General features: G+C 33.2%; 2 protein-coding genes across 3 annotated transcripts; both read left to right on the top strand.

Moving 5' to 3' along the window:
* Nucleotides 1–42: 42 nt before the first annotated feature.
* Nucleotides 43–11,922, top strand: LOC132740792 (alpha-(1,6)-fucosyltransferase-like). Of its 2 annotated transcripts, none has more exons than XM_060728781.1 (9): nt 43–167; nt 3,328–3,450; nt 4,435–4,573; nt 5,723–5,774; nt 6,793–6,975; nt 8,397–8,643; nt 9,635–9,805; nt 10,862–11,009; nt 11,610–11,922. In XM_060728781.1, the coding sequence occupies exons 1-9, from the start codon at nt 163–165 to the stop codon at nt 11,883–11,885; spliced, it is 1,344 nt and encodes a 447-aa protein (XP_060584764.1). In that variant the 5' UTR covers nt 43–162; the 3' UTR covers nt 11,886–11,922. The 2 variants fall into 2 exon arrangements, with proteins under 2 accessions (XP_060584764.1, XP_060584763.1); XM_060728780.1 differs by having other exon boundaries at nt 4,408–4,573.
* A 4,572-nt stretch (nt 11,923–16,494) lies between these two features.
* Nucleotides 16,495–27,140, top strand: LOC132740805 (uncharacterized). Its single transcript, XM_060728807.1, has 14 exons — nt 16,495–16,829; nt 17,084–17,366; nt 18,640–18,740; nt 20,223–20,320; nt 20,582–20,717; nt 21,229–21,402; nt 21,716–21,776; nt 22,008–22,099; nt 22,858–22,987; nt 23,876–23,992; nt 24,911–24,979; nt 25,378–25,520; nt 25,888–25,999; nt 26,376–27,140. Exons 1-14 carry the CDS (start codon nt 16,587–16,589, stop codon nt 27,005–27,007), a joined length of 2,391 nt encoding a protein of 796 aa, XP_060584790.1. The 5' UTR covers nt 16,495–16,586; the 3' UTR covers nt 27,008–27,140.
* The last annotated feature ends 859 nt before the right edge of the window (nt 27,141–27,999 follow it).

The following is a 27,999-nucleotide window of genomic DNA, read 5'->3' as shown; positions in this document are numbered from 1 at the left end:
ATGCTATTCTTGTTTCGTTATGTAACGATTTTAGTGACGTTTATCATGTGCACTATTGTAGAGCCGTAATCTCAAACAAAGGATTACAGTTATGCTTGAGCAATTGAATCAAGATTAATACATTATTAAGCTCGTGTATCAACTCGGAATATATCGTAACAGATGAAGTAAGTTTATCAAGTATCTGATTTATTAATTAATAATGATATAATAATGTACTTGATAATGTATTCTGTTTCAATTTATTTTGTGAAAGAAATGTCGAGTAAATATTATTATTTTCCTCTAAAATCTTCACTTTTGATATAGATGAAACAATTTAGCAGCAATTATGTAAATAGGTACAAATGACTGGTTGTTAATTGGTAAAGATGTCTGGTTCTCCAAACTCCTATCTTTATCAGTACAGTCATTTCTTGTACTTGATTTTTGAAAGAATACAGGTTTGCGACTTGCAGATTAAAATCAACCACATTGTGTTTAAGTATCTGGTGTTGTTATATTTGCTTCCTAACACCCCAGTTACACAGAGCCATCGGTGATTGATCGGTAGTTTTTTTTAGCCAAATTATGGAGTGGACCGATGACAGCGTATTTATCACCGATATCACCTATTGGTCACCTGTTTTCCACCTATCAACTGCTATTGGGGAAAGATAAGTTTCGTCGGTGAAAAATTACCGATTGAGATTTTTAAACACGTTTAAAATTCTCGATCGGTGAAAATATTTTAAAAATTACCGACGGCAACCTATATCACGAGATGTGCAAGCTCTTAATCACCGATATCGCCGATCGGACAAAGATAACCAAATATGAATCACCGGCCATATCTGACGGAAAGTGTTTAACCACTGATGACTTTCTATCAAACACCGATTTATCAGCGTTACGCCCGATTTAGCTCCGATTTACAAACGATAAAAACCAAAAGTATTTCAGCATTTAATCATCGACCCATTCCCGTTTGAGTTTGCTTTCTGTCACCGATGGCCGTTTACACAGAAAACCTAAAATAAAATCACGCATGACAACCGATCATAACAGCGAGTAAATTTAAAATTAAATAACCGATTGGGGACCGACCGTCTGTGTAACTGGGCCCTAAGTTACGTCACACATCAGTTTGTTTAAAATACGTTTCTTGGAGTAGTGTTATTATTGACAAAAGCAACCTAACGCAGGCAATTTTCCTTTTCTTTAACCTTGCAATATTAAAGAGGATCATGATTAAAAATGTTGGTGTAATTGCAGCTTGAGTTTGTTGTAATTGCCTAAAAATTGTATTTGTAAAGTCTTTTGAATTAAACATGACCTTCTCGTCGAGCAAGAACGTCTACGCGGATGATTCTTACGGCAAAGGCAATCAAAGATATAATTGTTGCAGCAATATATGACGAGGTTCAGCACAGAGGTGACCGTAGGAGAAGGTCTGCGTGGGTGTAGCCTCACTCACCATTTGTTTGGTCTTCTCCTTGCCTCTAGCAACTACCTGCTCTCCTGACATATTGACAACTGACTGATTTATAAAGGAATATCATAAAATGTCCTCCCGGGTGCCTTTAATATCGGACGTTGTGCACCTGTGTGTAGATTTATTCAGTATTTTTAGAGTTATTGCCCTTGACTTAGTACTTAGTAAAATTTGCCATTTGCAACTTGTATCGCACATAGGTCAAACAGTATTTGACCTAGGGTCAAAAAACTTTACAGTTGCTCAGGATGTGAAGTTGTGCACCTGATGTCTCTTTTGGATTGATTCTGATTTGTCAGAGTTATGGTCCTTGTCTGAGTATAAATTATAGACTTGTTCATGCATAGCTCGAAAAGTATTTGACCTGTAGTCCTGAAAGTATACAAGAATGTTCGTCAGCATGTGTACTTATGCACCTTGGGTTTTTCTTGTGGAATTATTCTGTATTTGTAGAGTTTTTGTCATTAACTTATTAAAAGATTTTCAACTTGTGTTACAACATTTGACCTAGAGTCAGTAGATTGACAAAACAGTGGAATGTGGTGGTATCCGTGTCCTATGGACGCATTACTAGTTCAAATTATTCTTTTACAAGTAACATTCCACATCTTATAAATTAGCAATTTACCTTTACCTCTGTTTTTTATTATGTCATGTTCATATAATAAATTGTTAGACATTACATGTTACAAGTTAAGACGATTTTGTAGCCTTGCAAGTGCCTCGATGCACCGTCTAATTGCTACATGGTCGTTTCCATATGTTCACCTTTGTTAAAGGGAAAGGTGCAATTATTACACATTTCTTTTCTAAGCTTGATTATGATACGATGTTGAATTAATGTTTTTGTCTAGTTTAGACAAAGTTTGAAGATTTTTTTTTCTGTACATGTACTTCTTTTTGAATGGGTTAAGTTGCTGACAACTTTATCACCAGGGTAGAACCACCGACCTTCCGTAAGAAAGATTTCGACCCGAGTGAGATCGAACCTACAGCGGTGAGGGACCTGTGATCTCAATTCAGCGACCTTAACCACTCGGCCACGGAGGCCCCTTTTTTGTTAAAAGATTTTTACCATTTATGAATTTTAAAAAAAATGAAATTCATGTATATGCAAACGTGGCAGACCAAAACAGCTGCATGCACTGGTTGTTCAGGTTATTCATGCGTATTAAGTATAACAGTAGAATCTCTAGCATTTGCAGCATTTATTCTCTGACATAACAGCTTGAAGTCTATCAGGCATGAGGAAACACGTCTACAAGTAATTAAGCTCTGTCTTTACCATGAGCTAAACAAAAAATTTACTATAACAGCTTGTAAATTATTATAATATATTAACATATATTAAATATTGTCGTCTCCCCATCATTCCAGATAACGCACAAAATCCAGGAATTAGTTGAGACACACCTGGTACATGTACTTGTAAAGTTTATCAACCAGACAGTGTATTTATTATACATCAACTATGTACAATCATATAACATTTATTATTTTAAAAAGGTGCACCAGTAAATATAAACAATATTATTATCCATGCATAATATCTTCTATTCCTTGATACACAAGTACACTCGGTTGAAGACAAATTTTTTAGTGAAGTTGACAGTTGTTTCTAGAAAATAGATTTATAAAATTTAAACGAAAATTCGAGAGAAAAAAATATTTGTAAGAATTTAACAGCGACACTGACACATTACTGACAATACCGCGCAAATGGGGAGGGGGCAGTGGGGGGCAGGGGGGGGGGGCTAAAATAACTAATAAATATAAGCTAAACTGATATTTAACATTGTAAAGAACAATAAATACCTAAAAAGGTTGATATCAACATGTTACTTGTATTTCAGCCGGAAATATGCAGTATGTGTGACATGTTTTTACTGTTTTATAACTTTCATTGCGTGGAGTCTATTATGCTTAAAACAGAATATCCGGCCGCTTAAAGTTTGGAATCATTTAGATGACAGCAGGTGAGAAACTTACATTAATTTATGGATTATATGTACTTACTGACCAATGTTTTACATTATAAATTATATGTATATTACATATTATATATTAGTTTATACATTTTATTATGTTATATGTTGATTTTATTTTATGTTTTATAATACAACACGTATGTAATGTCAAAAACAAAAATTCCTTCTAGGCCAACACTAAAAAAAAATGTTATAAACATGCAGGAGTGCAAGTAGAGGGGCCGTAAGTAGATTTATCTTGATAATAGCTAAATCAAGCTGTCGGAACCAAAATCGTAGGCAAAAATGTTGCTGATGCCGAATCATCATTCAATTCTGATATCCCTCGATCATTGTGATATTGCACTTAAAACTATGGTCTTTCACTAACACTGGCTTTCTTCGTTCATTTAATCGTAAAACACTAACAACTGTACGATGTAAAACGAGATATAATGGACCGGACAATTTTATCTTGAAGTACAGTAAATTGTAATTTGAACATATGGACTAGCTCGATCAGCACTATGAAATTAGGGAAAAAAGAAATAATTAAAACAAGCAAAAATGACAATTAGTATATAGTTGCGATAAAATTGATGAGGAATAACATATTTGCCATTTGTTACAAAACTTTGCTTAGTTTGTTCAATGATTACAAGTATAAGTAACTGTTTTCTGTCCTCTATCACTGGTTGAATTTGTTTAATTCTGATCTCAATGTAAAACTTCCAAATGATGTCTGCGTTCATCTACATTCTTAATGCTTTTGGACTTCTAGGTGAAGTTTAATATTACTTGTCACGTCTCATCGAGGTTCAACAAATACAGTTCTTCTTTCCCATGAGAAGGAAAAATAACTTCTTCTCTATATCACACTAACATAAATTTGTAAAGCATTTTATTGTGTAGATTTGCATTTAAAATTTACTTCCTAAATCAGTCTGTTTAAAATGCCTATTTCAGGCAATTAATTAAACTTCTATCTGGTAGATATGTAGACAAGAATCAAAGCCAATCACTTAGCTTCCGAGACAAGAATGTAACTGAACCTGTGACATCTATGCATCAAAATGTAACAGTACTCAAAACGTTGAGGGACCTTGTACAAAGAAGACTATTTTATCTTCAGGTTAGTTTTATATCCAAGATTAAAGAAAAATATTTTATACCATTGAAATATCAAATAGGTTCCTAATGTGTTATTAAAAGTAATAATAAAAATGTATTTGTTCAAACTTATAGACAGTATTTTCTTGCATATCAGGCAAGATTGTGTACCATATGATTCAGGTTAGGAACAATAACATTTGTAAACATTTTCCAATCACGCCACTATCTCCGTTTTCCCAGAATAATAAATTTCCTTGTTCAAAATGACTTGAAATTGAAGAGTTTAAGGGCCCGTAACTCTAGAGTTTAGAGAAAAACGGAATCCCTAATTGTTGGTTCAGTGGCTGATAAATGTTATAATTTCAAGTTTATGTTTTATGTTCGGTGTAATCCGTTTCACTATAAATGATATAAATCTAAAAGAAAAAACGTCTTACCAGATGTATTGGTTTTAATAAATAGTTTTGAAATTAGCACGGAATATCTATAGAAATACAAACTTGACAGAAGATGTAAAATAATAGATGGGCAATTGCAAGATCTTTAATTGTTAAAACTACACTAAAAAGTGAAAAGGAAATTGAACTCGAAACAGATATAATAATTGTTTAATAAAATGTGGTAGTTTGATTGATAAACTTTAAAAAAAAAATAGATGCGTTTATCGGTATGTATGTTAATATTTATGCGCATGATGTATATAGGTGTGTTTGTTCAAAGGATAGTATTTACATTAACATAATTATTATGTAAAATACACATTTTATATTAAAGATGTAAGGTATGCTGGGAGATGGCACCGACACCCTTATACCTATTTGTAATGTTTCTTGTGTAATTTATGTACGTATATTTATTATGGATACGGAGTTCAGTAATTCACAAATGTGAATAGATTGAAGTAAGAACACAGATGTGAGCTTTTCAAGTTTAATCTCAGAACTGGCTAGTGGCGAGAATCGCCTGTCTATAAATAAGAACTGCCCATTCAAGCATTAATGGAATAGTACTGATAATATAAAGGTCAAGGTAAAATAATCATGCAGGTTAAACTAGTATCTGATATCGTTACTATTGTAGTGTAAATAAACGGTGTTACCCAGATGGGCATATTAAGATATAAATCAGTTTGCTCACGTTAGTACATGCATTTCATTTTCAATTTTAGAATCCCAAGAACTGCACTGCTGCAAAGAAAATAATTTGTAAACCGAATACATGTAAGAACAATTCTGTTGACATATCATTTTAAAGGGTTTTGTTATACTTTAATGTATAATGCACAATCTATGCTATTTTGTATATCATGATTTACTTTATGTATATGAAATTTACTTCAAACCTTTCCAAATACTGATCAGATAATCATGACACATAAGTTTAGTGAAGATTTTCATTATAAACATCTTGGGTGAATTTTTAAATTATCACACTTTCATTTTTTTTGCTTATTACATCATTTGGTTTCTTGATACTTCTACAGAATTTTTTTTATATCATATTATTTTCATAGTTTTGCCTCCAGTATTTGTTTAAAAGAAAATCTGGAAACAACGTGATACCTCGGAAGCATTACAACAAATTTACATGAAAATTAAAGACTCTGTTTGATTAAGTCTGTACATGAGGGATAGTTAATAAGTGCAACATTTAGTACCGGCTTGAGCGGTACTCAATTCTCAACACTAAATAGTGCTGACATCAATGATCCCAAAGGACCAGAAAAATATAACAACACTGAAGTGAAGTACAAGGCAACTTTTTACAGCTGCCACACGGCACTTGTTAAGTCGAGCATGCTGTTTCCTCTGACAGTTGTTGTTGAAATTGTTGCTCTTGTCAAAAAAGCGCCAATTCGAGTTATGTAACCCGAGTGTTATACATTTATGTCATAGAATGATTGATTCAACCCATTAACTATAGTGTGCACTCTATATTTTTCAACTGGCAACACCCTTCACTCATTGAATTATCTGCCCCCGAAATAGTCGGGAAATAGTCAAATAATGGTTATTTTTGAGCTTGTGACGCACCACATCAATAACGCAACTGCAGTGCCTTCAGCACTTTGATTTAAGCTACCATAGACTACGTTATTTCGATAATGACGAACATTGTCGTCGTCATCATTATAATCGAAGCATCGGTTATTTTCTCATAATCATAAAGCCTCATTATTGCACATGTAGCCGACGGTTTCATTGACAAAGTCATAATTTTGTTTTCCATTTCTTAAAGTTGGTTTTGGAAGCGGCTTACACCAAGTGACCCTCTGTCTTATAGTGGCTTACGCGACTCACAGAACACTTATACTAGAGTCGAAAGGTTGGCGTTATGCAGCTAAAGGTTGGGAGACTGTGTTTCTTCCAATTAGTACTAACTGTACATCTACCATGAACAACACAGTTACACACACTACAAGTAAGATATAGATAGTTTAAGAGAAAAGAGACTAGTTTGAGAAAAAGTGCATTTCGCGCATTGGCATTTTGAGTAGGGCAATAAGGCGATACTCAAAGCATAAAATGCTATTAGTATTTTATTAACAATTTAATAAATCATTGTATCTCTTCAAAAGGTTTAACCAACAGTTAATATGCCATATTTTCATAAGTAGCCGATACAAATGTGAAAATAAGTAATTTAATGTTATTACGACATTCATTTCAGGGTCATTCAAATTTGAAGGAATTCGATTCTGGCATAAAAATGTGATTCTGGCTAAAAAAAATGCGAAAAATTATTAGAATAAAACCATCTCTTGCATTTAAGTACGCTTCTAAAAACACTTGGTAAATATGTACGAAAGTTGGTTAGGCACGGAACTCCTAATTTTACAAGATTTATGGGCCATATTCTCCTTCTACTCTTAAACTCTTATACTATATAAGGTTTGTGTGATTTAAACTTTTGTCACCCATAAAACATGGCACAAATCAGCCACATAGAAAACAGTTATCCTTAGTCAAAAACGTGGTTTGATATTTATAAAGTATATAGAAATATGCAGGGCAATATAAGAATGGTTTAAAGAAGCATACATTAGCCCTCTGTTGAAATAAAGTTTGCGAATTGTTGTTATAGTACTATAAATTAAAACAGCTAGGTGTTGTGAGAAAGATTTTATTACCCGTGAATTACTATGAGGTTATTATATATTTGATGAGTACACTATGAATTATATAAGTCGAGTAAACAGCTGTTTGTAGCTATGTACGAGTTCAATAGACTCAGTATTGTTTTCAACAATGTATAATGATCTCTTTTTCTCTCACATTTTCACATAATCTTGCAGAACAAGTAAGGGATCGATATGTATTTTATCTTGATAAAAAATGAGGCCATATGGGTATGATTTGCATTTGATATGGATTTGGGTTTTTACTCTTTACATGGAACCAAAGCTAAACTGATATGATTGGTTTCGATGATGATTTGTATTATCTATTTGTGGTAAAAAGTAAACAAACTGTATATAGTACATGCTTATTTCAAAATTTTGTCTCTATATAAGCTAAATTAAATTAAGCTACCATTTTTGAAAGCGACATCCTTTCATTAATTTATAAAATATAAGGAAGCAACATGTTTGAAATGAGACGTTCCAATCGCCTACAGATAATGTTTTTAGTATTTTCAAACTGCCCACCAATTCTAAATAGAAATATTTCAACCAATTTGCAATATCCAGTACTCTACAAATTTTGAAATGTCAAAACATGGTATAAAAAGCAATAAAGTACATTTATTGAAAATAAAGTTTGTATACTCCTGGAATCAGGTTCTCTCTTTTCCTAAATCTTTAACTGATCAATGGTATAATGATATTTTTGTTGTCACAGACCTGGAGAAAATTAAAGACAAGCAAGCCATTCAGTTACCACGATTAATGCTGCACGTTCATCCTCAGAACTACTTTCCTTTTGCTATACCAGACGATCTAGCTGACAGACTAGAACGAGTACATAGCAAACCAGAAATCTGGTGGATTGGACAATTTGTAGATTATCTTATCAGACCAAATATAGATTTGAAATCGTACATACACAAACAACTAGACAAACTCAATATCAGACGACCGATAGTTGGGTGAATATAATTAGTATAAATTTATAAATAATACTTTATAATAAAACATAGTCGCGCCAATATCATTTTTTACAATAATTTCGGGTAGTTTAGTACTCATAGAAAACGCTATTCATGCCGACAGTCATTTAGGTCAGTCAAGAAATATAACAAAAGGGGTATTAGATTGGCACATTTGCTTTTTAAAGATTTAAAGTAGGGGTACTAGTTGAAAGAGACGAAAGGTTTATTTAGCTTGTGTCATTTCTTACCATTTCTAGTCATTTTGAGCGAAAAGCGTTGTAATGTTTTTCATTTTTAGTGTTGGTCATTTTGCTCATTAAAAAAATGCTTCATGAAAAACAGGGTGAAGTAATGATCTAGAAAATAACACACTAGTTATTGGTCTAGACCTAAATCAAATGGTACACAAATTTGAGAAAAAAGTCCAGTCCTTTCATTTAAAAAAACAAAACAAACAAAAAAAGCAACACAAAAACAAACAAACAAACAAAAAAGAAATCAGAGGAGTCCTTTTCATTATTAGATGGGCAGAAGCATGGAAAATATGATTTCATCATAAATTTTGATGAAAGATCTATTTTTATCAATGTTTGAAATACTTATAGGGCATGTGTCCATTTAATGTTGTCTATTATAGGACTATAACTATGTATAAGTCAGGCATTTTTATATATATATATAATTTATCTCCTCGTTTTTACAGTATGTTAATTTAAAAGAATGTTCGGACTGTTAGAATGATGTTAATGTGAGTTGTGATGTGTGAACATTATAGCTTTGCAAACAAAAAGTTTTTACATTCGCAATGAAATTTTGCTTAACCACTTGAATACTTGAACGATAAGCTTCTTCTTGGGATCACCATGGTATATTTTTAAACTACATCACATTATTTTAATAATATTGTTACTTTGACATTTTAGTGCTTCCGTTAGGAGTAGTTACAATATTTGCTGATTGTTTTAAACAATGTATATTATATTTATAGATTACATGTGAGGAGAACAGACAAGATAAATGAAGCTAACTATATCAGTCTGAGAGAATATATGAAATATGCCGACCAATGGTTCAACCAACACTTGATAAATAATACACACACACGATATATTTTTATTGCCACAGATGAACCGAATATCATACGAGAAGCTCAACAAAAGTGGGTATAATCAGCTTTAAGCAATCATAATAAAAATTTTGTTGATAGTGTTGCTTTTCAGCTAATATATACATGTACAGTCATTTCAATATACATGTATTACAAGCCTTATTATCGTATAAGAAGAAAAAACAACTGCTGTTACATATACAAATGCCTTGATAAATAAGATAATGTCTAATAGTAAATAATACCCATGTTTATCATGACTTGAGGAGATATAAATGTTTTTTTTTTAAATTTATATAACCAATAAAATATTCTAATATTGGAATACTTATCACCCTGCAGATATACAAATTGAACGTTTATCTATTATCTACATGTTTATCACCATGTAAATATAAAATCCTACTTCGTGCATGATTCCTATCGTTTGAATGTGTATCATCCTGCCACGTGTCGTGAATATTTAAAAACACCCTGCAGATATACCAAGTGAACGTTTATCTATCATTTACATGTTTATCACCCTGCAGATATACAAATTGAACGTTTATCTATCATTTTCATGTTTATCACCCTGCAGATATACCAATTGAACGTTTATCTATCATTTACATGTTTATCACCCTGCAGATATACCAAGTGAACGTTTATCTATCATTTACATGTTTATCACCCTGCAGATATACCAATTGAACGTTTATCTATCATTTACATGTTTATCACCATGTAGATATATAATCCTACTTCGTGCATGATTCCTATCTTTTGAATGTGTATCATCCTCCACGTATCGTGATATTTGAAAATTTTATCACCTAAAATGTTTTCTAATACTCCAGCCCAATGAGTATATTCTCATTATTCTACACACATTTAAATATTTGAATGTTCATTACCGTTTATAGATTCTAATATTTGTATGTTTATCGTCTTATATATAATCTTATATATTTTTGTCAGTCATTTGAATTTTCAATGTTTAATAACCTACTTTATAAGTCTGATATTTCAAGGTTTAGTACACTACATGTATCCTTTTTATTGAAACGTTTATTTGAATGTTTATCATCCAACATGTGTAATATTTAAATGTTTATCACCTTACAGATATCCTAATTATACATATGTTTATCACGAAGATGTCATCAATATAACGAAAGGTGTCAGATATTCCACATCATCATTGAAAGGAGTTTTGTTAGATGTTCATACTCTAGTCATGTGTGATTTTGTTATATGTACAATGACATCTAATGTAAGTACCCAATCTAAACATTATTACATTCATCTTAGATTATGTTGCCATCTTTTTGACATTTTTATTTGTTTTTATCAAAAAGTCGAGAGGATAATAATTTAACATATATTTTTGTTATGTTGTTTCATTCTCCTAACATATAGGATAATCAGAAAATATGGCATTGGTTTGTTGTGTTTCCGGACTATCCAAGCCAAAATAAATTGTATTACACTAAATTAATGTTTGTTAAATAAACGTTACCGAAGACACGCAACAATAAAAAATCTTCATTATATGCAATAATGAGAAACACGCATTTTTTTATGTTACCATGACAGGTCAAATTAAAATGACGAAACAACATTCATAAATAGCTTTCGTTTTTCTTGGAAAAAAATACTTGTACCTTTGTTTTCAGAAACCATGCTTTCATTTTGTATTATTGTTGCAAAACAATACCATTGTTAAATTGAAAACGTTCGACTTAATGCATATCGTATGAATGTACATAGTTCAAATAATGTTTTAAAAGACTTGCGCCTGATACAATTACTTGTTTCTATTTAGACACTATATTCTACAGTTTTATAAGTTTTAATTTGAATTTCATGTTAGGTGTGCAGACTCGTGCATGAGCTTAAAGAATCACGTGACGGGACAGCATCTGAACGAGTGTTGTCTTTGGATGTAGACTACATTTTCAATCAAAGGTTCCGTGGTAAATTGACAGAGAGTAAGGTATTACATAATGATACTGCTGGTCTTCATTTAAGAGGATGTTCTGTTATAAAAGACAAGAGAAAGAATCCAATAAGACCATTATTTACAGCAGACCTAAACAAATCTCGAGTTGTGATGCCCGTCTATCCTGAAGTTAAGGAGATAATATGACATAACTTCTGATTTGAAAATAAAATTGACAGCTCTTTCCTGGTGTAATTTATAATTTTTATTTTACCATACTTGAATATATATCATCGTAAGTTAAAATTTTGTATATGTTACCATTAAAAGTCTCACTCAATAAGCAAAATTATAGTATCAACAAGTACATATATTTGCAAACATCCTAAAAGGTATCTTTTGTACTTTTAGATAGTGTCCTTTTACAATAATAATAATAATATATAGTGCCTATTCAACGAAAACCAGTTATTTTAATGCCGAGGTTGGGCAACTTTTGGTTACCGCTAAATAACTTGAGGCAGCTTGGGATTGCTACCCAGAACTGGTGTCTGTGATCAAGGTCAATGTCACTGTGGCTAGAAATAGAAATTCAGTTTTCGCTCAAAAACTTCAGTTTGCTATGACACCAAACTTTGTGTGACGGTAGCTTATATGAAGACGCAGCTTGAGATTGTTACCCAGGTGTCTGTGATAAAGGTCAATATCACTGTTGCTAAAATTATAAATGAGCCACGTCATGACAAAACCAACGTAATGCGTTTGCAACCAGCATGGATCCAGACCAGCCTGCGCATCCGCGCAGTCTAATCAGGATCCATGATGTTCGCTTACAAACCCTATTACAAGTAAAGAAACTGATAGCGAACAGCATGGATCCTGACCAGACTGCGTGGAGGCTATGTTGGTTTTGTCGTGACGCGGCTCAAATTAAGTTGTTTCCACTTAATAACTTCAGTTTGCATTGACATATTGGCACCAAACTAAGTATGTATAGGTAGTTTATATTAAGACGCTATCCAGGTGATTATGATTAAGGTCAAGGTCACTGTTTCTAAAAATAGAAATTCAGTTTCCACATAATGAATTGAGTTAGCTGTGACCTTTTGCAGCAAATTTGGTGTGTGGAAGACGCAACTCGGAATTGCTACCCAGATGTATGTGATCAAGGTCAATGTCACTGTTTCGAAAAAAAATCAGTCTCTGCATAATAGCTTGAGTTTGCTCAGACCTATTGACACCAAATCTAATTAGATATCTGGGAGCAAGGTCAAGGTCACTTACTTACAATAGCATTTTCAGATTTTCTGCTTCTACTCAATAACTTCAGTTCACTTTGACTTATTGATACTTAACTTAGCATGTATGTAGCTTGGATCTATATGGATGTCTTCAGCACATATGGACCTCGACTGGAATTTGTCCAGCAATTCCTTTATTTTGAGCCCAATCTCAATAAATGTTTCAATAAGGGCTTGTTTGAATGTTAAGCCTCGTTTTGGGATAAGATTTTGTGAAAACTCTGTATTTGGAGTCCGTTTAGCGACATACGTCCATACGCATTGCATATTTTGGGCACACCAGAACCCACGACGGAAATAATATCTCGATGAAAAATGCATAAAAGTCCGAATAATAATGGGTAAATATAGAGGAAAGCAAGGAGGATAAAGTCACATGTCGATTTTCTTTAAAAAAGCTTGAATTTTACATAAATGTTTAAACAGTTGAAAACGTACCCCGTGATTGACCTATTTTCTCCTTCACATATCGAGTTAAAATGTAAGGGTATAGTATTATCAAATAGAGTAGTCAACCTTAAACCTTAGTGTGTTTTCCTATATTTTTATAGACTTAAAAACTAAATCTGGATGTAAACATGTTTATTATTAATTAGACTTCATGAAGTAAATACAGTCCCTCTGGTTGATATGAAATTTGGAACGACAAGATAAGTTAATTATTTTTCACAATGTGCATATTGTAATATTATACAACATGTAGTTAAGCAAACAACCTAACACTAACACAATCACAATGGCCAGCACACCAACACCAGAGAAGGTACATGTATTTTCATTGTGGTATACAAGTGTTTGTGGCATGGCATAGGGAGGCAAGCTCGAATCTGACTAGAAATCTTATTAACAGCCAAAGCAAGTATAATTCTTACATAGGTCACACGACAAACCTCTGAAACACACACGAACACAACTTGAAAGTATGAGATTTTGTTTGAAATTTAATGCACATGTTAAACTAATGCCAATTGCTCTCGTTTTTTGGAGCGTAGCGATGGTATAAAAGTCAACTCGCATCATGTCGGATTGTGTTATAAAGACATACGTGCATTTTTAAACGCAGGAAAAAACAAAAAAGATAATACATCAAGTAATGTCCTGGAAAAGCTCATAAACAGTCAAAAAGGTTTATTTACAGATAATATTGTACAATTTTAGTCCATTATTTCTAATATTGTGTAATATATCACGCTAGCACAAGTGTCAGATTTGAGAAAACAAATGTAATATTGTCAATCTCTGTGTCAAAAATCCACACACATATTTAGATTTTGTTTAGCAATAAAGGTATGTTATCTGCCTTTAATAAAACTTAAGAAAATAATTTGTTTTTCAAAAAAAAGTGGGGGAGAAAAAAGAATTCATACAGAAATCCGCTAAACTATGGCCTGAAAATGTTTAGAAATCAAGATGATATCACTTTTATAATTAAAGGTTATTATTTCGCAGTCATACCAATTATAATAAAGCTTTTTTGTAGTCTTTTTTATAATTCAGAACAGAACAAGCAGTAAAATGGCTATTTGTATTGTTTGATTTACAATTTAAACTTTAGACAAGCAAAACGTACCAATTTAATGAAATTTTCTATCATCTGACAAATTATTTTAACTCGTCGAATACACGAAAAATAGATCATTAATTGAAAACAAACTGTGCAGATTATATAATGAATAAAAACGAACGAACACATTGATGGAATGTTAAAAAACTGTTTGAAATAGTATTAACTTAATTTTAAAAATGTATAATATATATATGTTTCGCTCATAAGACAACACTAAATGGCGGGTAAGCGGGATATCGCAAGTTCGATCAACACGCGGTGACATGTTAATTTGACTGAGAAACGCTCACATTCATGTAATCTTATTTTTTCCAAAGTATATTTTCCTTGTGTTCTGTTTTGGATACTGATATAAAAGATAATATAAACAGAAGAGCACACGGATCTTAAAAAGGTCAAACAAACATAGAAATTTTGATTATACAATCAGTTCAACTTGCATGATCATCGCCGATTGCCTTCATGTATCTATTTTTGTTATCACTAAACGAAATTCAACGCAAAATATGAACAAGATCTGCAGATTAATGCCCTAAAATCCGCGTCTGTTTTAACATGCACTGGTTTGAAGGTGACCCGGGTACGTTATCTAACAGGAAGAGGTTCAGTTTTCAATCAAAATTGATAATTTTATTGTTAAAGCATCTTAGTTATAAATTGTTTTTCATGAATTGTGTTTAGAAAGTTAAATGAAAACATATTTAAAGGCCCAATGATAATGACCAGAAAGCATGTGAATTTATATAGAAGTATACGACTTTTAAGCCAACACCCTGTAATAAAATAAACGTAAGTGTTTTTTCAAACATTTTTGGAAATTATGCATTAAAATGACAATTGGAACTATCGGGGAAAGTTTTTACTTACACCGAATGTTCACATCGCTATTTGCCGACTTTTTACGTTCATGACGGTGGGGGAACTGAATCTCAAGAATTTCATTTTACTGATCTTTCTTTTTATATTAAATGATATCAAATATTTGTAGCCAATTATCTCAATTATGCTATCTCTTGTTTCAAAAGAATATCAGCAAAAGAAAAGCATCTAAATAAAACATGCAAGTTGTACGCAAACATACTTTCTTCTATAAGCACTACACCTGGTTAGAGCAGGCACATTGTCGACAATGGTGTAAGATCACTATAAGCACTACACGTGGTTAGAGCAGGCACATTGTCGACAATGGTGTAAGATTACTATCAGCACTACCCGTGGTAGACTCGGAACATTGTCGACAATGGTGTAAGATTACTATAAGCACTACCCGTGGTAGACTAGGAACATTGCCGACAATGGTGTAAGATTACTATAAGCACTGCACGTGGTTAGACTAGGAACATTGTCGACAATGGTGTAAGATTACTATAAGCACTGCACGTGGTTAGACTAGGAACATTGCCGACAATGGTGTAAGATTACTATAAGCACTGCACGTGGTTAGACTAGGAACATTGTCGACAATGGTGTAAGATTACTATAAGCACTACACGTGGTTAGACTAGGAACATTGTCGACAATGGTGTAAGATTACTATAAGCACTACACGTGGTTAGACTAGGAACATTGCCGACAATGGTGTAAGATTATTATTAGCACTGCACGTGGTTAGACTAGGAACATTGCCGACAATGGTGTAAGATTACTATTAGCACTGCACGTGGTTAGACTCGGAACATTGCCGACAATGGTGTAAGATTACTATAAGCACTGCACGTGGTTAGACTATAGGAACATTGCCGACAATGGTGTAAGATTACTATAAGCACTGCACGTGGTTAGACTAGAAACATTGTCGACAATGGTGTAAGATTACTATAAACACTACACGTGGTTAGACTAGGAACATTGTCGACAATGGTGTAAGATATCTGCTTTAATCCGTATCAGCTAAATGCACTTCACGTAATCTTATAGCTTAAAAACAGAATGCTCATGTCATATAAGAGCTGATATTTTATCTGTCGTTCCAAGGAGCAATACCCTGCGACCTGCAGTTTGTTCTTCATTGTTAGCTAGCGTGGTCCGCTTTTTTCAAACATGGACTGCCATCTCCTTCTACTTTGTTTAGCTTGCCTGATCGCAGTTGGTGTGTCAATCGATAACACGCGGCAACCGAAAATATATGGGCCGGAAGTTGTGGAAGCTGTTATTAATATTATTCGAGAATCATGTTTATTTGCCGACGATAGAAGATTTTTGCGTCGACTTGCTTATGTTGAATCACGTGATGGAACAGCTGCAAAAACATTTAGATTCGGATATTACGGCGGTATTTGGCAGGTACGTCTCTTTATTAAACCTGTATTTGCCATTGCTTTATATTTAATATCAATTTTTACCTTCAAATTTATTTTTTTTAAATTTCGGTAAGTAACGGAGATGATGTGTTTGAAGTTTTTCATTTCAAACTAAGATAACGTGTTTGTAGTTTTTCATTACCGTATTGCTTCTAATTTTATATAGAAACGTAAAGGTAATCCGAAAAGAAAAGTTTTGCAACTGCATAAATGAATTAATCCTTAACTTTTTAACAGGTTGACCAATCAGCATTCCGTCAAACCCAAAACAATGCCAGCTTGACTTCTCAATACAACATTATACAAAATAAATTAGGTATCAACTGGAACACTGTTAGTTGGACGGACCTCCAAAAACCTTTATACTCCGGCATAGCTGCTGCACTCTATACAATCCTTAGAAAAGGGTCGAACCAACTTAGTTGGAATGATGAGCAGCAAGGGACGTTTTGGGGACATAATTTTCACGGTGGTAGTCCAGCGTCAAACTTCACTGAACAAGCCAAAATACTTGATCTTGGTAACTATCATTCTCACGCGGCGTCTAGTAGATATGCATTTGTCTATTCAGCAATGGGGAAAATTGATTTTTGTTTATCTTTTTTTGTTTTAACAAAACCACACTGTTTTCAAATTTTCTAATAAAACTAGCTTTTCTGATGTACAACATGTCACCGAGCTTTAAGGGATTAAAATAAACGTTTAACTGAAGTGATAGTGCCATGTCTGAATATCATATTCTTTTTATTATCTAATTTTATTTACCTAATAAATAACGTGACAATGAGCCAGTCTATAGTCGATCGTTAAGAGAGGTAACGTCACTCACTTTATTTGCTCCGCCTCTGTTGATGTACAGCTCTGCCTTGAAAAATGTCACCAAATTTAATATAATACTTTCTCTGTATGCTAGCACTTAGTCTTCATTGACGGAGGGAAGGGAACCAGGACAACTATGATCAATATCACTTCACTGCAACATTAGGACGAATCATTAAATTGCAAGTTACAAAGCCTAAACCATTCCTTCTATCAGAGAGGCGGCTCTCTCTCAATCGTAAAGAAAGTACGCTTAGCTCAACCATTAAGTTTCAGACAGACCCGTGATGCAAATATGCAATCTTGTGTTTAATCATGTAGTTTAATCTTTTAGAAATAAGAAAACAATACGTTACTTAAAATTGATTATATTTAAAAAATATTCATAGCTATTATTTGATATTACAGACATAATTTTACTATTTGTAACAGAACAGTTCGTCCTCAAAATCATTCAAGCATTATGCAATTCGCACCAATATTTAAATGGACATATTCTCGGCGCAACGAATATATTTTTTACCTCTTTCTTTGTCTTGATTTTATTTTAAGTATACCAATCATTTCAATTTTACTTGTTATCCAATTTATTTTGCTTACAAGACCTTTTAATCTTTGTCGCAACATAATTTTTTTTTCAGGATTTCTCTCAAGGCATTACTTTGGGAATTTATGCATTAGGTTCTACTTTTTCAGAAAAATATGCAACGTAATTATTAAACAACGAGCACATACCAAGAACATGGAGGAAAAATTGACTAGTGCTTCGGATATTCAAATGTAATAGAGAGCGATTTTCAAGACTGATTTTGTACATTACCTGTGACTGTTCACATCATTTGGCGGCGTCTTTGATGTGCAGCATCAACATTTAACTTGTTGTGTTATTGCATGACAATTAGAGTGTGTTAAGACAATACTGTGTGACATGCTCTAGCCGTCTAGAACGATAACAGTTTATTCATTTATTCTAGGTTGTACAACAAATCAGCAAGTAGATCTTGTGTTTGTTCTGGACACTTCCTCTAGTCTCACTGCCGATGACTTCACGAGATCAAAGAGGTTCATAAGTGAGGTAAAAACTGCTTTTTACAGTAGATATCAATTGATACATTTTCTTTATGTATCAAAATTTAAAGACACCTTTTTATGATAAGTATAGTTCTTCACAACTAAGACCAGCAGAAACAAAATACGTATTGAAAAACGTATTGAAGAATGTGGTGATACCTCGTGACTTCTGTACTAATTATTGTATCATAGCACCTGTGCTTTCTGCTGAATGTCAAATTGTATCGAGTGACTGTTGATGTCGTCTACCACGTTCTTTTAAGTGAACTGGTCTATAATGGAAGGTCAGTAATACAGTAAATAATTATATTGATATGATCATAAATTACAACACACTTTGAAATAATTATATATGAATGTTGATGGTAAGTTTGAAATACATAATCCGAGATAACATATCTATATATAGCAAATTAAGACAAAATATTATTCATGTCATATAAACGTTCATATTTAATCACTAAGACCTCATATCATCGTGTTTTAAATAGAATTTTTATAAGAATACCCAAGTGATAAATCGCTATTGTTTATGTCAATATTTGAAATGATTATGGAAAATGTGCTTATTGTAGACCAATTCACTTTAATGTGGATAGGTCTGCCATAGGCACAATTTCCGTAAGGATTTCAAATATTGACAAACAAAAACAATATAAATGTGTATCATTTGGATATTCTTATAAAAATTGCTTGGAAATAAAAATGTTGATAAAGTTCTAAGTGACTAATTTTGGAGCCAAAATGGCTGGAATATATGCCAGACTTGTAGCAAAGTATTGTCTATTCGACTATCTCCGCAAAGCGGGGCATGTACCAGGCATTAATTTGGAAAATCAAAATGTCAAAGTTCTCGCCTTTGCTTTGGTGTGAGGCAATGATTACAATTGACTAGTGCATGTGACATTATATCACCCAATGGTACATGTGAATGTATTAGATTCTGTTAATCAGTTCACAAAAGTCACATTTTTTTCTGACATGCATGTGGTGAGGGATGTGACAAGTGCCCGTTCTACGTTTATTTGAATGTATTGTATCATAGTTTGGGGACTTTTCTGTTGAAAATGTGTCAGAGTTAAGTCATATGTATACATATACATGTACAGTGCGTTAACTTGAATGCAGATATTAGTTACCTGCACTCCAGAGCATGCACATAGAATGCCTATTTTTTCTGGGGTTTACTTATTGTGACGGCAGAGAAAGGGAAAGCGATATAAATATCATAATTATTCAGATGCTCGTTCATTGGTTACTTTTTTCTGGGGTGTCATATTGTGACAACAGGAAACGCGTTTATTCTTTACTATGATACAAAAGAAAAGAGAACATCAAAATCATTACATATACAACAAAACTACATCCTAATATGTATATATAATATAGAAACAATCGCATGTTTCAAGTTTACTTACGATGTATTTTAACAAACACGTAAATATTTCATCTGTTTCTCATTTAACATGAACATATTAATGTACAGGTCGTGGATGGTTTCATGATATCACCAGCTGAGACTCAAGTTGGGCTTGTCACTTATTCCACCAACGCTCATGTTGAGTTTGACCTTAATGATCATAGGTGTGTACATGTATGTTGTTTTATAGTGTATAGTTGATAAAACTGTCTGTCCATAACTTCTTTTTGTACTCACGGAAAGTTACAAATAAAACTACAGCATTAATTTGTCCAAGTTATCTCTCATTTTAACACTTTTTAAATTGTTATAATTGACATTTTCTAACACGTTCCACTTATACAACTGAATATTTACATGAATGCACAGCTGCATATCAATAATATTTTTATGTAATTTTTTATTTATACTTGTTTGCCGCTTAGGACTAAAACAGATGTCAAGCATGCAATAGACAGTGTAAGTCGTAACACTGGTGGAACAGCCACTGATCGAGGTTTAGACACAGCTTTAAACCAGGTGTTCGGTTCATTTCATGGTGCCAGACCTAATGCTGTAAAGGTAAGTAAATATGTAATATTAACAGCTAACAGCTAGTAGCTTACATAGATGTTGAATAAACAATTTGTATCATATATTCTTTGGGGACCTTTCTGTTGAAAAAGTGTCAGAGTTAAATCGTATACATATACATGCACAGTGCGGTAACTGGAGTGCAGGTATCAGTTACCCGCACTCCAGATCATGCCCGTTGATTGGCTCATTTTTGCTGGGGTTTACATATTGTGACGGCAGAGAAAGGGAAAGCGGCAGAAATATCATATTCAGATGCTCGACCATTGGTTACTTTTTCCCGGGGTTTAAAATTGTGACAACAGGGAACGTGTTTTTATGTTTGACTATGATACAAAAGAGAAAGAACACCAAAACACTCGGCAATCTGATTTATACTCGTGGGCTACGCCCCCTCGTACAAATCAGATAGCCTCGTGTTTCGGTGCTCTTTCTATTACTTATCTAAGGGTCACCAATTGCACTTTTTGTTTCTGAATTATTTGCTTTTTATGAACAGGTTATGGTTGTTATCACCGACGGAAACAGTGACGATGATTTAAATACAAAACATGCTGCTGACAGAGTCCATGCAAACGCTATTGTCACATTCTCTGTGGGAGTTGGGCATAGCATTGGTTCAACGGAGCTCAACACGATAGCAAGTGACCCAAAATGCACGCATGCGTACACGGTATCAATAAATGTTTTTTTTTTTTCATTTAAACTTTTAAAACAATTCGAACACTACAATTGCAATATATTTGTGTTCTCGATCCATTTGAATAGACTGTTAAATATAAAGACATCTCATAAAGTATAGTATATGATGTCATTAACTGGTGTCATATATCAATTCTGGCTATTGATGTAACATACTTGAATTATAATGATCACTTATTTCAATTTGTTAAAATACACGCCCAGAACGAAGTTGTATAATATACGTCCATAGTGATCTCTTCTTTCATTCCAGTAAAACACATGTCCATATTGATCTTTTACAGGTTAATTCATTTGCAGAAATAAAATTCATGAAGGAAGAAATACAAAAAGCTACTTGTATAGGTACACTTTATTCAAAAATATAATTACGTATGAAATATTAGGCATTAATGTTTACATATGCTATAATTTACAAATATCAAGAGTAATAATCATTGTGTATGCTTTTAATGATCCATGAATAAAAAATTTAGGTATGATTTACAGACAGAATACTTATCTTATAATACATAACAGTACAGTGTATGTGACTCTTTCCCTTGAAGTATCTAAATCAATGCAATATTTTTACAGCACCCTTGTACATTAACACGACATACAGTTGTGAGATCACTAAATGTCCTCCTCTAGCAGTCATCACCGGAACAAATGGTACAACAATAGAGGTAAAATTCTACCTTCATCTGTTATATTCTCCTTTTCAGTTCTTATTCCCCATTTTTCAGTTCTAACACTCACATTTTTAATTCTTATTTGTCCTGTTATTTCTTTGTCATTTTTTTCCAGTTCTTATTAGCCTTTTCAATCCTTCTTTACTTTTTCAGGTCCTTTCAACCTTTTTCAACTCTTGTTCACCATGTCAATTTGTATGCACCATTTTCAGGTCTTAACCTCTTTTTCAGATTCGTATTCATCTTTTTTCTTTCTGTTTTACCAATTTTAGTTCTTATCAACATTTTTTCTTGTATTCACCTTTTCAATTCCTATTTACTTTAAAAAAATTATACTTAACCTTTACATGTTTTTTCATCTTTTTATTTCTTATTCACCTTTTTTTAATTATTATTCAGATTTATAGTCCTTGTTCGCTTTTTTCAGTTTTGTTTTACCTTTTCAATTCTCAATCACTTTAAATTCTTATTCACTTATTCGTTTCTTTCCAGGCCTTATCCACTTATTCAACATTATTGACTTTTTCAATTCTTATTCATCATTCACTTTTAATTATTTATTTATATTTTCTAATTTTCGGTCTTTCGTCACTTCGTATTCACCTCGATCATTCTTATTTATACCTTTTGAGGTTTGAACTGCATTTTCAATTCTTGTTCACATTTAGTCCTTATTAAAATAGTCAAACTATTTTATATTCAATTGCTATGTTATTGGATTGGCACTAGTTCTTCTTTTTTTCTAATTTTAGACTAATATAACTTGCGGCGGTATGAACATTTTTTCATCCGTAAACAATCCATACCCTTCTTCTGCTCAGTATGAATATAACCAACTGTCCCTGGCAGGACATCCCACACAGTACTTCTTTAATATTCAAGGTAAAGTATCATGTTGTTGTTTTTTTTTTCAAAGCAAAAGCATAATTCTAATTATCAGACACTCATTATTTGTAGAGTCTTTGGTGATTTTACTGCTTTATCCATTTGCATTTTTATCCTGTGGACACTATAAAACATCTTTCTTTACATGATGTCACTTTTATCTTATATACCATATAAATTCTCTACACGAGGAAATACAAAACTGACATTGTCTTTGCCACTTCACATAACTTTTATCGTAGAGCTATGATCTTTTGAACGAAAAAGTAGAGTATTCCGAATAAGGTTTTTGTTACGGAGCCATGAGAGGAAAAGAAAATATCCGTTTACGTATATATATATGTAACTTTGCCTTGTTTTAGCAATTCAGTCGTACTTAATGTTCACGTGGACCGTGTCTGACAAGTTACGGGCAGTTATGTAACAAAATACCAAACACTGCTTAATATAGAAGGTGTCATTGCATACATAACTATACGGCACTAATTGAAACCATGTTTAAATACGAGTATATAGAGAGAGAGTTTTGCCCAAGTTACGACATAAAGTGTAACTTTGATACAATCAAAGGACTTAAAGGGCGTAGAAGACGCCACCCTTGTATAACTAATATTATAGAGGGATATTGAAAATAGTGTCATATTATTCTTGTAATGGAAATTGAATGTAGAAATTGTCTTTTATTTATAATTTTGGGGTTGCAGCAGGGACTGGAGGGTGCAGGGAAGGGGGTAGTATCAGATCACAGTGTCCTACCCCTGTACATAAAACCACCGTATTTATATTATGTCACTTTTATAATGAACACCATCAAATGATGTCATTTTTATCTGGAATTATAATTAAAAAGGTGTAATTTTGAAATACAAATGTAAATTTTGACAGGAAAGACATTGTTTATCAACATGAAGGATAACCAGTATGGAGGTAGTGGTGTATTAAATGGGAGCACAGGTTGTATAGCAACAATTACTCCCTACATTGGGGACAAGACTGATAATGGTAATACCTTCTTTATGTTGTTTAAATATTAAATAAGATTGTGATAAAAACGTAAAACCGTGCTAAGTCATATTAGAAAACTTTTGCTTTCTATAAAGAACCAAACGTTGTTGAAATAGTTCAAATGTGTTGTTTGTCTACATTTATGGTCTGAAAAAAGGACGCTGTAACATATGATATACAATGTAATAAATTTTCTCTGAGAATTACACGACATATGAGGGCTGTTCAAAAAGTTCGTGGACTACGGTTCTACTGTTCACATCTTTTAATTTGTGCATATGATTTTACAAGAGACAGATCTGGAATATGTCCTTAATAAACAGTCAAAAAAATCAATACAATATGTTTACAAATAACAATTCTGTGACAGTTACAATTCACAAGGGGTACACAATCCGGCGCACGTTGATGATGAAACAAAATGACGTTCGTGACGTCGCAATATAAATGAAAAATTTTACCAGCGTCATTGCTTTTTAGTGTTCAATATCTGCGGATCATATACCAAAACCATTTTTCTGTTTGTGATGATGACCCGAGGAAGAAAGTGGTCATCTTTTCGCTCCATTGTCCGTTTAAGGGTCCGAGTGCCGGATACTTTCCGCTCTTTATCGGTATTTTTGAGTAATCACGACACTTAACGGAAAGTGTTATTAAGTTAACTCAATTATTGATTTATATTTTATAGTATCAATTTGAAACCGCTCTCGCCCGATCTTTAAACAATATGATTATCAATACATACTCGTATATGTAAACTGTTTTGCTATAATTTGATTCTACAGAGAAACATACTTTAACCAAAGGTTTACTGAATATGAATACTGAAAACTAATATTGAATTATATCAACAACCTTCATAGTAACAATTTTAACATAGAAATGGCAATAGTTATTAGACTTTTTCGTTTATAGAGATACATGTGAAATGTTACCGAGGGAAGACTGAAGTACATTGTGATCCATCTTATTTCAACTGCACGGGTAACTTGTTTACCAGTTTTTAAATATGTTTTAAATAAATATGTTCTTACATAGTTACATCACTGCTTTATATTGAATTTAGAAAAAAAAACTTACAAAAAGTGGATTTCACTTCACTGATTAAATCAAGTATATCATCAGTTTCAAATTTCAGAGTTTTTGTATTGCCTTTTATATCTATATTGATATAGATCAAACATATTTATGATTATTTTTATCATAAACACATATTTTTATGTGAAGTGACATTTTAAATTTGCTATGTCATAAACATTTTCCTGTTAATACTCTGAATAATAATGTTCATGCTATTGAGTTTTTAACTTACCCAAATACTTTTGTTAATTATGTAAATAACATTTTTCATACGCTTTATCATTAACTGTTTTGTCTTTTAGAGAAATGGAACTTTGCCAATCCTTGTACACAAGAAAATGTTCTTGCTGGTAAAGATAGATTCCCACATCCGTATTTCAGCAACAAGTTTCTCATGTGTGATCTGTCCGGCAAATTGTATATTGTCATCTGTCCAAAAGGAGAGGTAAGCTATGTTTCTAAATAAATAGAACGATAGTTATGTAACCAAAACCTTATGTTTTCAAATGGCTTGCAAAAAAGTTGCTATTTGTTTTATCCGAGGTGTCCTTTATCGATGCGCAGTCAGACAGCAAGAAATTGCTTCAAAATTATAAGCATTTCTGAAATAAACCTTTGGATAGATGATGTCCCGTACTACTTTTAAAGTCGCAGTAAAGCTTGTTTTGTTGCTTTGGGTTATGTCTTTCTCGGACTGAAATGTTGTTAGTCCCACTGACACAGTCAATGTCATATGGCGACTTTTAGATATTTATTATCCATGATGGGCTGGCTGTACGACGCTGGTAACGTATGTTGATTTATTGTTTCAGGTATTCCAGGCTGATTGTAATCAGTGTGTTGGAGAAAACGCTACAGTAGCTTCCGGCTGTCTCAATCCGTATACAGGAAGTAATCCTTGCACGCGAGCAAATATCTTAGCAGGTTGGTTGTTAATCCGGTGCATGTTGTGATAATTGGCGTCTGTTAAAAATGCCGTCTGATGAATTTAAAAGACTATAATTTTCTCGAAATAAAAAATTAACGGTGACTTTAAAACGGCTCGGTACCTGAGAAGACGCTGAAATATTTTGTGTCAAAATCTGATTCCAAGCTGTTTGAAAATGTTACTTATGATCGCAGGCTAACGATTGAAGGAATAAATATTTATGTAAATAAGAGAGGTAAACGACAACACCATTTTAAATGTAAGGATATTAATACAAATAGATTTACTACCAATCTAGATCAAATAGATAATTAAAGATGCAATTAAGTGGTATATAATTGACCGCACTAAAATCGATGTACGATATTTCAGGCAAATTGTTTTTCCCGTATCCAACTGACGTCCATAAGTACATCCACTGTGACGTTTGGGGGAAACCATGGGAACGTCAATGTCCGTCTGGAATGGAATGGGATCAGATGCCGCTTACATGTATCCGGACATCTCACAATCCTTGCCGACATCACCAGCCCAATCAACCATACTTCTACCCGCACAAGTGTGATCCTCATATGTATATCCATTGCGATACAAACCATCAGTCATTCGACCAGTCGTGCCAGCTCGACTACGTCTTTTATGCTACATCACAAGTATGCGTCCCTCCGGGATCTTATCCGGGAACAAGCAATCTGGTGAACACATGCAATGGTAATGCTACACCCATCCCTCCTCCAACTGCCAGCCCTGGTTCGCACGTGACCACATCAGATCCACTGGGAACACATGCGTTTTCAAATCAATATTATAGTGCTCCATGTACAAAGGCCAACATAGACGCTGGACTTTTGTATTTCCGGTACAAGTTCAACAACCACAACTACATCCAGTGTGACTTGTGGGGAAGACAATACCTGCGAGACTGCTTTCCGGACTACTACGACCCATATACATACACTTGTGTTGATGGCCCCGTCTTCCCAGAAAATGTCATAGGCGGCTAGAAACCGGCAAACACCTAAAAACGTTATTTTAAAGGGTGAAGTCTTTACCTTGCAACACTTGGAATCTTTATCATGTTTTTATATCTTTTTAGCAAACAAAAATAGCCAAAAAAAAAAACGATGCATCATAACAGCCATTGTGTTTTTATTTTTCTTTAAGTGGTATACCTAGTCTATATAATTCTTTTATCTAAGATATGCAGGTGTCAAGTTCAAACAACAAAAAGATGCCGATAATGAAGATCAAAGACGCCAAGGTTGCTTTGAAAGCGTCTTTCTTCCAACAAAAGCACGTCCAAAAAGTGAAAACAATTCACATCTCTTCCTAGTCAACCAGCTCGATGGAGTGTTGAGGAGAGCCTTTTTTTCTTTAATACGTCAAACAAGTATGTTGTTAAGCGCGTGAACCTGCGAGGACATTGTATTTGAAATTTCAGGAAAATTTCTCACGAATCATCTTCAAAAGCAATCACATTTGTCGTTGCTTTTGTGCAATTCTTGTGTTTTTTTCCACATTCCTACGTTATGGAATAGACAATATTTTCGTTAACTTTACGGGGACAAATACTTTATTATGTGATAGAAATATTCATAATAATCCTGTCACCTAAACTCGCGACCCAAAAGAGATTGAAATGTTACCTCACTGTAATCGATCAATTTGTTAAGAGGCGTCTAAAATGGCGGCTTGGTTTTAACTTCTTTATCTAATCATTTAACCATTAACTGAATCTACCAATGTGACCAATCGCAGCTGTTTGGCCATTTCCGTCAGTCTTCGGATAAGGACCTCGAGCACAACAGTAATAAAGTTTCCTTTTAAAAGGAAAGGCTTGCACAGTTGTGTCTTCATCCAAACCCTTTAAAATTGTGTGTTTTTTGGTCTCAATTTATTATCACTTTTTTTTTGAATTACGGTATTTGTATATCATAATTAAAGGGTTTATTTAGTTGGATTTTTTTTTGGAAAACCGAATATTTTTTGTCAAAAC

This window comes from Ruditapes philippinarum, unplaced genomic scaffold, assembly GCF_026571515.1.
Source record: "Ruditapes philippinarum isolate M1 unplaced genomic scaffold, ASM2657151v2 ctg215_1_1_1_1, whole genome shotgun sequence".
NCBI classification, from domain to species: Eukaryota; Metazoa; Mollusca; class Bivalvia; order Venerida; family Veneridae; genus Ruditapes; species Ruditapes philippinarum.
Note: the sequence above shows the minus strand (reverse complement) of the source record. Positions and strands in the feature narration are given on the sequence as shown.